Genomic DNA, 14,651 nt, shown 5'->3' on the forward strand with positions numbered 1-14,651 from the left:
ACCAATATTACCCTTTTAAGAAAGTCTAAACATTGCTTAGGTAAATAAAATAGGTGTTCTAAAATTTTATTTATTTCTTTCCTTTTTTTCCGTTCATTTTTTTATTAAACTTTGCTGTTGTGCCAGTCGCAGACTGTATGCTTTAAGGTCAGGTCTTATAGTGGACCAGTTTCCAGTATCATGCAAAAGTATATTTTTAAATCATGTTCGAATTGTCCTTTTTCATTTTTGTTTTTCCAAAATTCCCCTGTACCTACATTAATTTTTTTGATAAGATCTGAATTACCCTGTATATAATGCAATAGAAAAATTTTAAGTTGTCACGTACTTCAGCGAACCGAAGATCACGAATTAATTGGTCAAACACTTTTGATAGTGTCAAATCAGTCCTCAACTGCTGCAGAAATAGATCTAATAACAAACACAAAACCAAAAAACGGTATGTTCTTTTGATCAGACCCTATTATTGTAAAAAGTCTGAAGTCATTTTGGCGCTAGCACTAACCATTTTCGAAAAATGCTCAACAAATCCATTATTTGAACGTGATTAAGGGTGTTTCACGAATATACCAGTGAGGTACGCGATTTGGTATAAAAATGTTGGGTAGTTTTTTAATCAACGAGGTACCTTTTTTGTCTCCAAAAGATCTGTGTAATGGGTTTCTCTTTCTCTTTTTGTGTTTAACTTTTCATTACCCTTTCAACATCCAACAGTAGTCTTATTTATGTACCAATTATACCTGATACCTTTCCCGATTTCCCTTAAATCTTGGTGAAATCGATCACATTGCTCTTCACTGCAACTACCTATGTTGTCGAGGTAACTCACAAAATCCAAGTTCTCTGAAATTCTCCCTCAATTTTATAATTATGACACTTGCGATTAACCAAAAAGCTTTGTGTTGCATGTTTTAATCTTTAGTCTCAGTTTCATTCATTTTGGATATAAAATTTTCATCACGCAACATTTTACGAATTTGAGGTCCATCGAATATACCCTCTTTCGATTTGGCATTGCTGATTTTTGGAAATTTATCTACCAGGTACCCATAACATTAATCTTCTTTGTCCTAAACTTTAACCAATTGTTTTATTAGTTCAAGTTTTATGTGTAGTGGAGGGAGCAAGGATTTGGATGGATCTTGAGTAAGTTAAGACATCCTGGATTCAGATCTGTGATTCTTCCTGTCTCTACTGTCTCATAAATACAGTAAACACATGGATACTTAGTAAATTCTGATTGCTGTCCCAAGATAATAGCAATGGCTTGGAAATCTCCACAAATATATCGCTTGCGCTGTGAATATCATATTTTCTAAGACGTTTTATTGAGTGTACCATTGGAGCTGCAGCATAATTATTACTACAATGTAGTAAAATCGCCTTCAAGTTTGAACAAGTGAATGAAAAACATCCATTAGTTGTCTTTATAAACATACGTTTGTATTTAAACTATTTTATATTTCTAAGCAAATAAGCGAACTTTAACTATTATGACAACGAAGATGATAAATTACCTGATATCTTTCTGCTGTGTAGTAGACCTCACATATTAGTTAAATATATGAGTTTAGTAATACGACGTCTATCATGAATGAGAAAAAATAAGAAAATCTTGTAAGATCGAAAACGAGGTCATAAATTAATATATGCTCATATTAAATTGCATGAAAATGAACAAAATATGATCCACATAGAAGCCATCAACAACAATCAAAACTAATAAATCTGAAACCGATAAAATCTTCAAAAACTCATATACGCGGTTCTATTTCCATTTCATTTTCTGTCTGAATTTTATGAAGTTGTTGGTAACATTAATAAAAGTCCTGAAGAACTTTATGGAATCATTTTAAAAAAATCTGTTATAGAGGACGAATCATCGTGAACATTTTTGCATCTACCCGATTCTTTTAAGCATCCCATACGCGTATTCTACCAAAATCGTCCATTGTACGGTTAAATAAAATCACTTATAAAATTTAGCATGCTATGAGAATATTTAGAATAGTAGGTATGACTTAATGTCGGCTTCTTTGATGTCAAGGTCCCAGAATTCGTTTTTTTTAGCAATTGCGCATCCAAAATTTTTAAGCGGACACATTTCTCATGATATGGTAATCTAACTAGAAATCTAAACATGCAAAGCGTTCAAAATGTTTCTGAAATGAAATTGAAAACAGTAAATAGAATTGATAACTAAAAATTGACATACAAGTACTATGTAACACTGTCACAAATACAAATGTCAATACTTAAACTTAATTTAATTAGCAATACCTGGGATGACCACTGTCTGGGAGCTTTTTAAACGCATTCAATAAATGATTTCAGTCACACTACGCATTTAGAAACCGGAAATCAAGTACTTTTTAATCATTTTGTAGTTATAGCTACTATCCTTGATTTTGGCTTCATGAATGTAGTAAATTGGTCATATTTTGAAAGATTACGTGAGAAACAAGAAGATATGGAATGTAGTTGAAAAATCAGATCTTTAGTTATAGATAATAACCTAAGCTATGAATAACATGATTGAAGGAAAATTACCTGCGTTTCTGTCAGTGACAGCGACTGCGCCAACTGCTTCCTCTCGGCTCCTACGACGTAGTGGTTCTTCTCGAAAGCGTGCTCTAGCTTCAGCAATTGAGACGGACTGAAGGCCGTCCTTATCCTCTTTGGTTTTCTGAAGGGTTGAAGCAGAAACCCTGGGATGTCAGGTCCTGAAAAAATAGTTTCCTGTACAATTAGGTATAAATGAATGCAAAGCTATAAACCTTTGGACTGCGCAGACCATACAAAGAGACAGTACAGACGGAGGTTTGCAGGAGAGTAGTGTTTTGGATGACTTACAGGCCATGTAAGTACGCCCTAGTAAAAATTATAAGCACTTGTCGTTTAAATACATATAGTCTTGGTCATTTTGATTCAGTGTAATTATTTGTAATTGTTATTATTTATATAATAAAAATATTGCTATACCATGAAGGACAAATCTTAACAAAAGTTACTGACCAAAGAAATGTACCCTTGCTAATAATAATCCATAATCTGTACAATTTGTATACAATGTAGTCCTACCAAATTTATCACAATTACCAAAATTTAACACGCGCCTACAAAATACAAGTTCCTCATTTATATTCTAATTGTTTCTCGGAAATTTTGTCGTCATACACGTGCCTGGACATTACACACGTGTTAACAACAAATTTTATTCCTCCAGAATGCTCACTTCATGCTGAAGAATACAAAAATGTGTTTACCGAACATTGTGCTTTTCCTGTTAATAGAAATAAGTATTTTATGATAATTTATGAAGGTTTCGTGATAAAATTCAAGATTCTTCGATACAAGTGTTAATATTAATTACGTGTATTATATGTTTCGTTATATTTTCATCTGTTGGTTAAAGTCAATCCCCAGAATTTCCAGTGCAGTTGAGGCAAGGTGAATTAAAGTCAAATTTGTATTAATTAGTCATCAGCCAATATTTGTATGCAGGTTGACGTGGGTTCTTAGACCATATAATAAAAATGCCAGTTGTGCCTCTCGAAACTAAATTAACAAGCGAATTTACATAAGTTTTGAACAAAAGGAATTTTAAATATACTGGATACACCCACAGAGTGAGAAGGAACTTGCCATCTGTGCAAACCAAAACTATTCTTGATCGTTATGATTTTTGTTTTGAAAGTCCAACTATTTGTTATGCAACCTTGACTTTTTTGCTAGGCATTGAACTATAAATCTACATCTAGTGACATAATTACAAAAATTTGACTTGCATGTGGACATAATATTTGGACCCAAAAACGATATTTGGAAATGCAAACTAAGTGATGAGTGATGTGCCTTTTTCAGCTAGACCAAAATGATTACTGTGAAACATAAATAATGTTTTTTTTTAAATTAAACTTACTAAATTCGAATGACAATTCTGAAATTAAATCCACTTTTTCTGGAACGAACAGGGAAAAAGCACATATAACATATACCTATGCGGAATCCTTCACTCTTTCCTCTTCTATTACATTTTCAATTCAATTTTTTTTAATTCTTATTTCACTCTTTACAAGAACTAATAATTAGTAGTTGTCTTCAGTAGTATAAGTTAGGAAGCCTGTCTGTGGAGTATGATATGGAAGAACATTGTTAAAAAAAGTGTAGGTTTTTTAAAGCAAAAGATTTCGTTTACAAATTTTTTATGTTTAATTAAAGTTTGTTATAACTTTGTTGTTGTATATTAACTTTTTTTGACTTAATTTTTGTTAAAGTTTAGGTTAACATAGTTTAAATAACTAGATGGAGTTCTCAGGGTTAGACCCTGACACTTACAGTGTACGATAATTCAATAAACAAAGACATCTAAATAAAAAATTTAGATAAATTTGGAACGAATACACTGAAGTTGAATTTTTCGAGACAAAATGTTCAAATCTGGTTCGGGCTGAGGCAATACAGTATTGGGGGTCATGAAGGCTTGCAAAAAATGTAATAACATTTCTACGGTCGTATTTAGAAAACAGAAGTTGATGATGGTCCTGGAGAGATGAAACGTTACATACAAAAATTGATTATGCCATTCGATGGAGGGCAAAAAATGGCCGTGAGAAAGTGTTCTTCTCTTTTCAATATCACCTCAAAAAGGCTGAAATTAAACAAAAACGGATTACCCAAATTTCGGTTTTTTTCAAATATTTTGAAAACTAATCATGTTACCCTTAATTTTTTAGAGGCGTAATGTTGGTCCCCTGATTACGCAACTTTGTCCCCATTTAAGCTAGTTTGTATCTCTTACCGTTTCGAGATCCTTGCAGAGAAAAGCGAATTTGTAACAGCCTGTATATATTATATTAATGATTCCATATAACTGAAGCAAAATTAATTTTACTAAATACAAACGTGTAATATAAAAGCAATATAGTTTTAGAATTAGTAAACTGTTTCGACTGCCTCATAATGAAAACCAGCATCTTAAGTGTGTTAGATATTAGTTTGTTAATATGGGCATCAAATAACATTTTACTATCAAAATCACTCCGAGGTCTCTAATTTCATTTTTCGATTTACAATTAAGTCATTAATACTATGTTGATATGGGAAAGGTTGTTTATTTCGAGTAAAAGTGATTATATGGCATTTGTCGATATTAATAAACAAACTATTGTTTTTAGATTGCAAAAGCATCAAGATCGTTCTGAAGTTTTAGAAAATCAGTAACGTCACGAATAGGTAAAAATAGCTTAAAATCATCATAATATCCTAACAAACTACAATAATTAAGGCATTCTATAATTTTATTAATATAAATTATGAACATTAAAGGTCCTAAGTGCGATCCCTGAGGTACCCCTGAGGGTATCATAGTGAAATTTAACTTGAATCCGTTAATTTCGACACACTGTGATCTGTCTGTTAAATAAGACTCCATCCAGTTCAGCAAGGTGCCACCCACACCGACCTCAACAAGCCCATTCAACAAGATTCAATTTTATCGAAGACCTTACTAAAGTCGGTGTAGACCGTATCAACCTGAACTTGATTGTCCAAATGGTCTAGTATAAATTCAGAAAATACCATGAGGTTAGTTTCAACAGATCTATTTTTAAAAAGTCCATGTTGCTCAGAATCAGCAATAATTTGTGTTTTAACCAGTGAATATACGTGATCATAGATAAAAGTTTCGCAAAAACAGAAAGTTAGCTTATAGGTCTATAATTATTTATAAAACTGCGTTGGTCATTTTTAAGATAGATATAATACAGGCCCTTTTCCATTTAGTAGGAAAAAGATCCTGTAGAAAGTGATTGATTATAAAGGAATGTTAAAGGGAATGCCAAATTCAACTTTTTTTTGCGAAAACCGGTGGTATATTGTCCCGACCTCCACTTTTATTACAATTTAAATCCTTTAAACCATTTCTAACATCGTCTTCATATAATTTAATATTACAAAGAACAGAAGGCTAATTTTTCATAGCTTTGACGACTCCATCCCATAAAACTATGTTAACGTACCAAATTTTAGCAAATAAGCCGTTTTATATTTAGGTATAATACGAGGGCGGGTCTTTTTGAATGAAACAGGTTTTTATATAAAAAGTTATTTTATTTTTCAACATAGTCTCCTTTGAGTTCTATACACTTAGTCCAACGTTTCTCCAATTTTTGTTATCCCTTCCGAAAAATATGATTTGCCGAGGTCATCAAAATAAGCATTTGTTTGTGAGATTATTTCGTCGTTGGAGTCAAATCTCTTTCCGCCGAGCTATTTCTTCAAGTTTGGGAACAAGAAATAGTCACTCGGGGCTAAATCTGGTGAATAGGGCGGATGAGGGAGCGATTCTTGCCCAATTCATGGATTTTTGCCATGGAAACTGCACATGTGTGCACCCTTGCATTGTCCTGGTGGAAAAGAACTTTTTCTTGGCCAAATGCGGTGGTTTTTTTTCAATTCCTCATTGAATCGACCTAATAAGTTGGTATAATATTCGCCATTGATTGTTTTCCCCTTTTGAAGGCAGTCAATGTGGACTATACCGCGTGCATCCCAAAAAACGGTCGCCATGACTTTATTGGCTGACAAACCCACCTTTGCCGACTTTGACTGCTGTTTGGTCTCCGGTGTGTTGTGGTGGATCCACGTTTCGTCCACGGTTACGAAACGGCGCAAAAACTCGTCCATACTGCGGTTGAACAACGCTAAACATTTCTGCGAAATTGTCACACGGTTGCGGAAAGCTTTCTCATACCCAAGTGATCATTCAAAATGGAAACCACCGAGCCATGTGAGATGCCTATGGCTTCCACAATCTCTCTCACTTTCAATCTCCGATCGGCTAAAACCATATTGTGAATTTTTTCCATTGTTTCGGTTGTACACTGAGAAAAAATTCATATAATGGTTATAAAAATTATTATTACCTCAATTAAATTTTTGTATACTATATGTGACAATGAGACACTTTCTTATGGTTATATTCCAGGGTTTGCTAATACTAGTTTATAACTAGTATGCAACTGTATTATTATATTTATATGACAGTAATATTATCATTAATATTTAAGCTATTGATTATTAGTTTTCTGTATAGTTACTGCAATTTACTTAGTTTATAACTAGTATGCAATTGTATTATTATATTTATATGCCAGTAATATTATCATTAATATTTAAGCTAGTGATTATTAGTATTCTGTATAATTACTGCAATTTACTTTTTAAGTTAGGGTAATAAATCATGATTCCTACTACAATAAAAAAATCTATTTTGTAATACTTACCCAGTATTATAAAGTTTTATATCAGTTATTACAAAATACAGTACACAGTAAAATGCCAAATAGTAATCACAAAATCATGGTTTAATAGACAGAGATATGCGATAGATATAGGTAATTAAAACTAATCTATAAAAAAATACGTTTATTTTAAAATATAATATATATTTATAATAACAGTAGAATACATTCATTATTATAAGTTATGGAAATATATCAATGAGATCAAAAATCAGTCACAATATGTTTATAACTAAATTATGTATAGTAAGACAGAGAAAAATGACACAAGTCAATAAAATAAACAGAGATCATAAATCTAGAATGGGTCATAATTTAATTAGTAAACTTCAAATGTTAATAAAAGTGAAATCATTTATATAGTATGTAAACAGATTTATATCGAAAATTCGACATTTTCTGTAACTTCCATGTGTTCAGAAGTTTTATAATTAAAATATGGCTCAACTTGTATATATTTATATTTAACAAAATTAATAAACTGTGATATATGAAACTTCACTCACATTAACAATTGCCAATATTTTATGGGAAAATAAAACATCAAGTAGAATACATTTTTCTACTTGTATATTTTTAACTTGGTACGAATATAAATCCGTGTTTTAAGAAAGACAAAAGTTATAAAACTCACATAAAAGTAGGTATTATTTACAGATGTGCTTATTTTTCAGGTCTATCAAAAACGGTATTAAATGAGTTAATAAATATAACCTGAAAAAAATGTACCTGAACGTTTATGAGAAAGCTTTCAGATACCTACCTCACTTCGAGTTGGTCTCCAGCCTTTCAATATAATAACGTTAAACAGATAGGGAAATGTCACTGCAGCTAGAACTAATGGATCTGAAAGTATATAAGAATATATTAGCACGTTAAAACACAAATAACATTTTTTATATCTTACCAACATCTGAATACTCAACAACTGAAATTTTTCTTTGTTTGGCTTCCAATAGTATAGCTTCAGCAATTTTTGGCCATGCTGAATAAATGATATCAATTTTGTCAGGGAACTGTTCATTGAAATCTACTTCAATCTGAAATAAAATGGGTATTTTTTTTAATGATCATTCATTTTATCTCAAGAAAAGTACAGCAAATTAAAATTATGCCATATTGTAATTGTCAGAAACTATTAAAAAACAGAATATTATGTTTCATAATTTTTTTTAATGATCAACAATATGTTAACTTTACATTTTTGTTCAAGTCAAATATTGTAATATGAATATACACACTGAAAAAATTTTCAATTTATGAAAAGTAGTTACGTTTATTTTGATAAATTTATTTTTTTTAAATAAAACTTTAACACCCTGTATTTTCATAAAGAAGCATTTTTGAAGTATGGTTTATATAGCAAACTAGTATTATTTTCGACGTAGAATCCGGAATTAAATTATGGCGGTTTACTTTCGGGATACCCTGTATATATAAAGCCTTTAATGATCTACTGTACGTAAACATGTGACAAATTTGAAGAAATAAAAATGAGAGTGAAGATGATATAAACTTTTTTTGTTAATTTGTGACGTAGAATTCGCTTTTAAACTGGTATTTCCCATCTCGGTTTATTCATGCAATATTAGCAAAAGGTAGACTAACTATTACTATTTACTAAAATGTTAACGAAACGAAAAGCCTAATCTTAACTTAAAACATTAGAGTCAAAGTAGAAACTTAAAAAGTAATTTACTGTAGGTACCTACCTATATAGGAACTGTACTAAGCTAGCAAGATATTACAATTTTGTATTACTTTAAAACAAAAACTACGACAAAATAAGAATTATTTATGCAAATGAAACTGCCGTATTAATGAATTTTGTCTAGGTTGAAATGACATGAAAAATACTTTTTCGCAAATACCTACGTTACCTATACTGAAAATAGTTAAAATCAATAACTTACCTTTAAACACATCTATGAGGTCTTCTAACCCCCAAGATATAAGAATTTGATCTATACTAATACTTGCATCCATAATGTATTTAAAACTGACGACAAAAAAGAACCAACAATCAACAGGTGCATGCATAAAATGGCGCGTGTACGTGTTTCACTTAGCTAGTCCCACAATAAAATAGCAAGAATAGGGCAGTCAGGTGGTAGGTTCATTCCTTCAATACCGTTTGACATCGACAATTGCCGAATAAGACCCGATCAAGGTTTGATAGTTGGTTATTATTAAAGGGTGTTATTGTAACAATATTCTGGCGTATTTGAATTATAACCCGATTTATATTCATTATATTTTGGGAAATTAAATATGTGGCTAATAACCTTTACTGAAAATTGTATTATAATAATAACACGTAGTAGTATTCGATATACTGCATCATTAATAATTCGTGAAATATTATCTCAAGAAAGTAAAATAATTACCTAAACTTGAAACACCATTGTGATTATTGTTTATCTGATATCTGGTATAGAAAATGGTTTAGCAAACCTGTCTAATTAATTGAGTTTTCTCCGTGTAGAGACCTCAACTGGGCGTCCAGAATGTTCGGCATCTTCCGTGCTTGTATGGCCACATCGAAATTCAGTAATCCACTTCTTTACCATTTAAATGGATGGTGCAGAGTCCCCATAATATCTATCATGCTTAGCCTTGGTTTGAGTGATGGTTTTTTTCCGCAAAAAATAATGCTTAATGAGCACACGAAATTCACTTTTTCCATTTTCTTCTCAAAACGCGCGGTAGTATGCTATCAACGGCTGCCAAACACAAACTAAATGACGCAGCTTGTTCAAATTTAGACAGGAGGTTGCCTGTTGACAGGAGCAGTGTTGCCATTTCAATTAAGAGGCGGGAAATTCAAAAAGTCACGGACTTATTGAGCAGCCCTCGTATAAAAAAATTTAAAAACTGATCCTTCATGGCCATCTAGCGTTCAAGATTGTGTACTAAGGTAATTTTATTTAAATTGTCTTATTTTGCTCCAAAAACGTATAGTAGAATTTTGTGTAGACTCTTTAGAGACACCCTGTATACATTTTTTTAATTTGAGGGTCCATACCTTGGAAACCATGCGTTTTGGTCTTTGTTATTTACGTAAGGACCCAAAAATAAAATCACAAATCACAGCTCCACTCGTTAATTAAACCTGCGTAGGTACGCTGGTTAACGAACATAAAAAAAAATACGCGGATCCCCTCGTTTCGCATAATATTTATTCTGGGGAACGGGCACGCCGGTAATGAATTGAAATAACAATGTTCGCCCGTCCCGACCGCAATGGAAATAACCTGTAATTTTTAAGAAGGCTCTAAAGTTCAATTTGCAGTTAATACAATAATAATAATGCACGATAGATTGGATGTAAGCTGCGAGGTCCGTTTCTCACATAATGAACACGTATACGGACACCGCGATCCTGCCCGCCGCTATATCACCTCGCTATCACAGCAATCGGCCGAGCTCTAACTCTAATGGCGCTCGAGCACGCAACCGCTCTAATTGACTTGTGAAATCGCCAACGCCATGCACAGGCAAGGGAAGAGCCGTGCCTCGTTGCCGGAGAGAGCTTATTGTTTCCCGTAATGCCTCGGCTAGGGCCGAGCGTTAATGATAATCGCCTTATACTGGTCGAATTTCACTGATAAGGGCTAACTAGACTGTGAAAGATAGAACTCGGAGTAGTTGTTTCTCGCAACACTTACAAATTAAAATGATGAATAACTTTGCCAAGAGAAAGTACAGAGAGATCCAGAAGGATTGAAGGTGCCGCTACTTACAAATATTTTGTGTGCCGCTCTCCCATTATTTTCGCTCTTCGTAGTTGGCAACAATGACAGTGATTTACTTCGTTCAGTGGCGGGTTAAGTGCAGTGGCAATAGGGTCACTTGTTCATTTTAATCACAAAAATACATCACAAAAAGCAGAATTTCGGTATTAATTAATTTGAGGGGTTTATTAATTTGTTAAAGCAATGCATCATATCAAAATGATTAGGTATTAATATTATTATTAACCTCAAAACTAGCATAAGGAACGATTTTTAACAATTATTCATCTATCCTGTTTTTTATGCGAACTTCAAAGTAATGGCAACAATTTTTAAATGAATTTACGATTATTTTCCTCATTTAGAGAATCCGATTTAAAATTTCTTAAATTCTAACATAAAACATGTTACCTATAAGAAAATTTAATTGCTTTATTGATTTAAAGTTAAAAGTAATAATTTGTAATAACTATTTAAACATAGAAATGAAAATAAATATTTAATATTTTTAATCACAATTTACTTATAATTAATATTCAAAATGTTTGCCTTCGTTGTGCATACATACGTAGATCTACTCTTAAACTGTTACATTATGCAATTAATTTTCTACAATATTAGCTAATTTATTTGTTATGGCGTCCTTTAGTCCATCCACTGTATGTAAACGGTTTGGATATGGATTTTTTTAATGTTCCGAAGAGATAATTATCGAAGGGAATTAAGTCCGGAGATGTTGGTGGCCATAAGCCTCGACTAATAATGCGATCGTCATAAAATTCTCTTAGGAACTCCAGTCCTGTGTTAGCTGTATCTGCTGTTGCCCTATCTTCTTGAAAGTAACCACTGTGCAATTCGTCATCATGTAGCTGATTTAAAAATGGCTGGACAATATTTTGTCTATCACGCTCAACACTAACATTATCTTCAGAGAAAATAGGTTCAATTGTCCTTCGCCGGATATTGTTACCCAAACACCTATTTTAATAAGATATAAAGTAGTGCATCCTGCGCAGACAACGTACGATAATTTTAGGAATTTATGTATCCACTAAGAAGACTAAACGCTCTCTAACATCCTCCAGTTTATCTTCAGTTAAAACTGACTCTTTTTTCCAGCTGTCTTCTCTTTACAAACACTGCCAGTATCTCTGTACCGTGTCACCAAACGTCGAACATGTTAAGCAAAAATGTTATAATTTGCCAGCTTCGTGATTTGGAAACTATTCCTGGAATTGCAAATAACAAAAACGGATTGAATAATTTCATCCATTCTCGTTTCGTTGACCACTCCGAAAGTAGAGTCTACGATAAATTTATCGTCTTCTAACGAAAAGGCCGTTTTCTAAATTAAAATAGTTCGAGTAATTTATATCGAAGAAACCATCAGTGTTTGCTTCCTTACCACAAAACCAACAGTTAACAGATGATTAACGTTGAGAAACACTGATTATTTGGAAGCTTAACGATAAATTCAAATAAAAGTACAATCTGCGAACACAAATAAATACAACAGTAAGCACACATGGGAGGCACGGACGTCTCTGAATTGACAGTTCGTCGGAAATGTAAGAAAACGGAAAGTAATTTTGATCAAATGGCAGTAAATTTTAATATGTTTGATAACATTTACGTACATACTCGTATAATACCTACACTACAATTTTTAAAAATAATTTCTACATTTTATTTCCAGGATATTAGAAATTCACATAGGGATTTTTCTATGATATCTACATGTTTACAAAATTAATTAAACAGGAATTCACTGTTGCAACTAAAAATAAACTATTTTAAAATATGCGCTTGGGATATATGAAAATAATAAATATATAGTTAGTATGTAAATAGGTGTTCCATCACAAAATATTTATGTATTTAAAGAAATAAACGACTCCATTGCCTTTGATTTGAATTAAATAAATTTAGTTAAATTTGTAAGTAATAAATTCGAAGAATTTTGAAACAAATAATTGAGCATTTGATCCAATATTTTTTTAATCTCATTGACTTTTCAAATATATTTTATATACCTATTATAATATTAATAAATATTAATATATTCCAGTCAATTAATTATTGCTTACACAAATATTATGAACCGAAATAAATTATTTGTCGTTTGGAAATGTTTAAATAAATTTTGTGACTCATAAATTAATGTAGCTGTCGAAAAATTAATACTCATATTTTATAATGGTGAAAACAACTAGACACTTTTAATCTATCAATACCTAAAAATGAGTTGAATTAAAAAATTACAATAAAGGCAGATGCCTCATAAAAAGTAAGTAAAGCACTAAATTTTGGAATCAAAAATATTATTTTCAAGGAATGTTTATTTCCAATGACATAAAGTTACATTATTTTTAAAAATGATAAAGTGTCAGATACATACAAGTGTCATAAAATTAAATGGCTAATTTTTAAAAAATGTTAACTAAACATTTATGAACACTCTTTATACAGGGTGCACTTAATTGAAGGAGTACAACTCTTACCACATATTAACTATTAACATCAACACTATTAAGATCAAAATATAATTAGGCCAACTACACCTTATTCTAAAGTTGCTTCATTTGCAAGTTGTTCTTTTTCTTTACCTATGGTTAGGTTCTCTTCAAGTCCCATAGCACCACGGTCTTGTCAGGCCTATTGTGCGTCCCACTGTTCGAACCTATTCAGCAAGTAGTTCTGTCCTTTTTACAAAGTCCAAATGCTTTCTTGCCGACACTTGTCAGTTGCTTGGGTTCCAAAAAGGTTTTTCCCAGGAGCATTCGCCCAGGATATACCTAAGAGAAGTTTCGTCCGCCGAATCACATCCTCTGCAGACTGAACTATCTACAAGCCTTAGCTTGAATAGTGACAGTGTCCCGTTATAATTCCTATCACTCTCCTGAGCCGAATTTGATTCGGGTCCCTATGTTTTAGAAAATTATTTAAAGCTTCGACTTTTGTATAGTCTGATTACTAGGAAGCAAATTTTCCTCCCCGAATATAAATAGTAATGTCTTCAAAATTGATAAGTTATAGAAGTTAAACGTTATTGAATACACAATAGAAACGATAGATTTTTTTAAAATATAGTTTTCACTTCACAAGAAAGATATTAAACTGAGATTCCAATTAATGATACCAAATATCTAGTTATTTGTTTAACGTACGTACGCATTAAAGAACGTATACTTATAAACTTTTTTAGAATTAATTTGAATAAAGAAAAATATAGAACTGTGGAAGGATTTTCATAAATGCTTATTAAAAAATATAACATTAATTGTAAATGTCACATTTTCCCGTCGCATTCGCAGTGAGAAACTGCACTCTTGAAAAATCACACCCAGCAAACCCGTTCTCTAATATTAGTGCAGTGATTCATGCTTTGTTTTTACGGGGAGACACACCGGTATCCCGCTCTCCATAAAAGCTCGACGGCAAGACCGTCGCTTTATGTGTCACCTTCATAGTTAGAGCTAAACCAACTTAGGCTTCCCATCTATCATAGCGTGAGGTCAAGGTGGCAGTGGGTTCAGCACGCCATTTACCAGGGTCGAAATAGGGCACGACGGCCACAACTGCCGTGAAATAACAGTCCGAACAAGCGGAACGT

At 32.3% G+C, this 14,651-nt stretch overlaps 1 protein-coding gene across 2 annotated transcripts in view; it reads right to left on the reverse strand.

Moving 5' to 3' along the window:
* The window catches only part of LOC108908487 (homeotic protein empty spiracles), a 72,248-nt gene that overhangs the window by 20,596 nt on the left and 37,001 nt on the right, over window positions 1-14,651 (reverse strand). The window contains exon 2 of one of the 2 annotated variants that reach the window (XM_018712547.2): window positions 2,551-2,708. In XM_018712547.2, coding sequence (XP_018568063.1) covers window positions 2,551-2,708 — 158 coding nt within the window. Of the gene's footprint in view, window positions 1-2,550; window positions 2,724-14,651 lie in introns of both variants that reach the window. The other variant, XM_018712537.2, reaches the window with a different exon arrangement.

This window comes from Anoplophora glabripennis, unplaced genomic scaffold, assembly GCF_000390285.2.
Source record: "Anoplophora glabripennis isolate ALB-LARVAE unplaced genomic scaffold, Agla_2.0 scaffold29, whole genome shotgun sequence".
NCBI lineage: Eukaryota > Metazoa > Arthropoda > Insecta > Coleoptera > Cerambycidae > Anoplophora > Anoplophora glabripennis.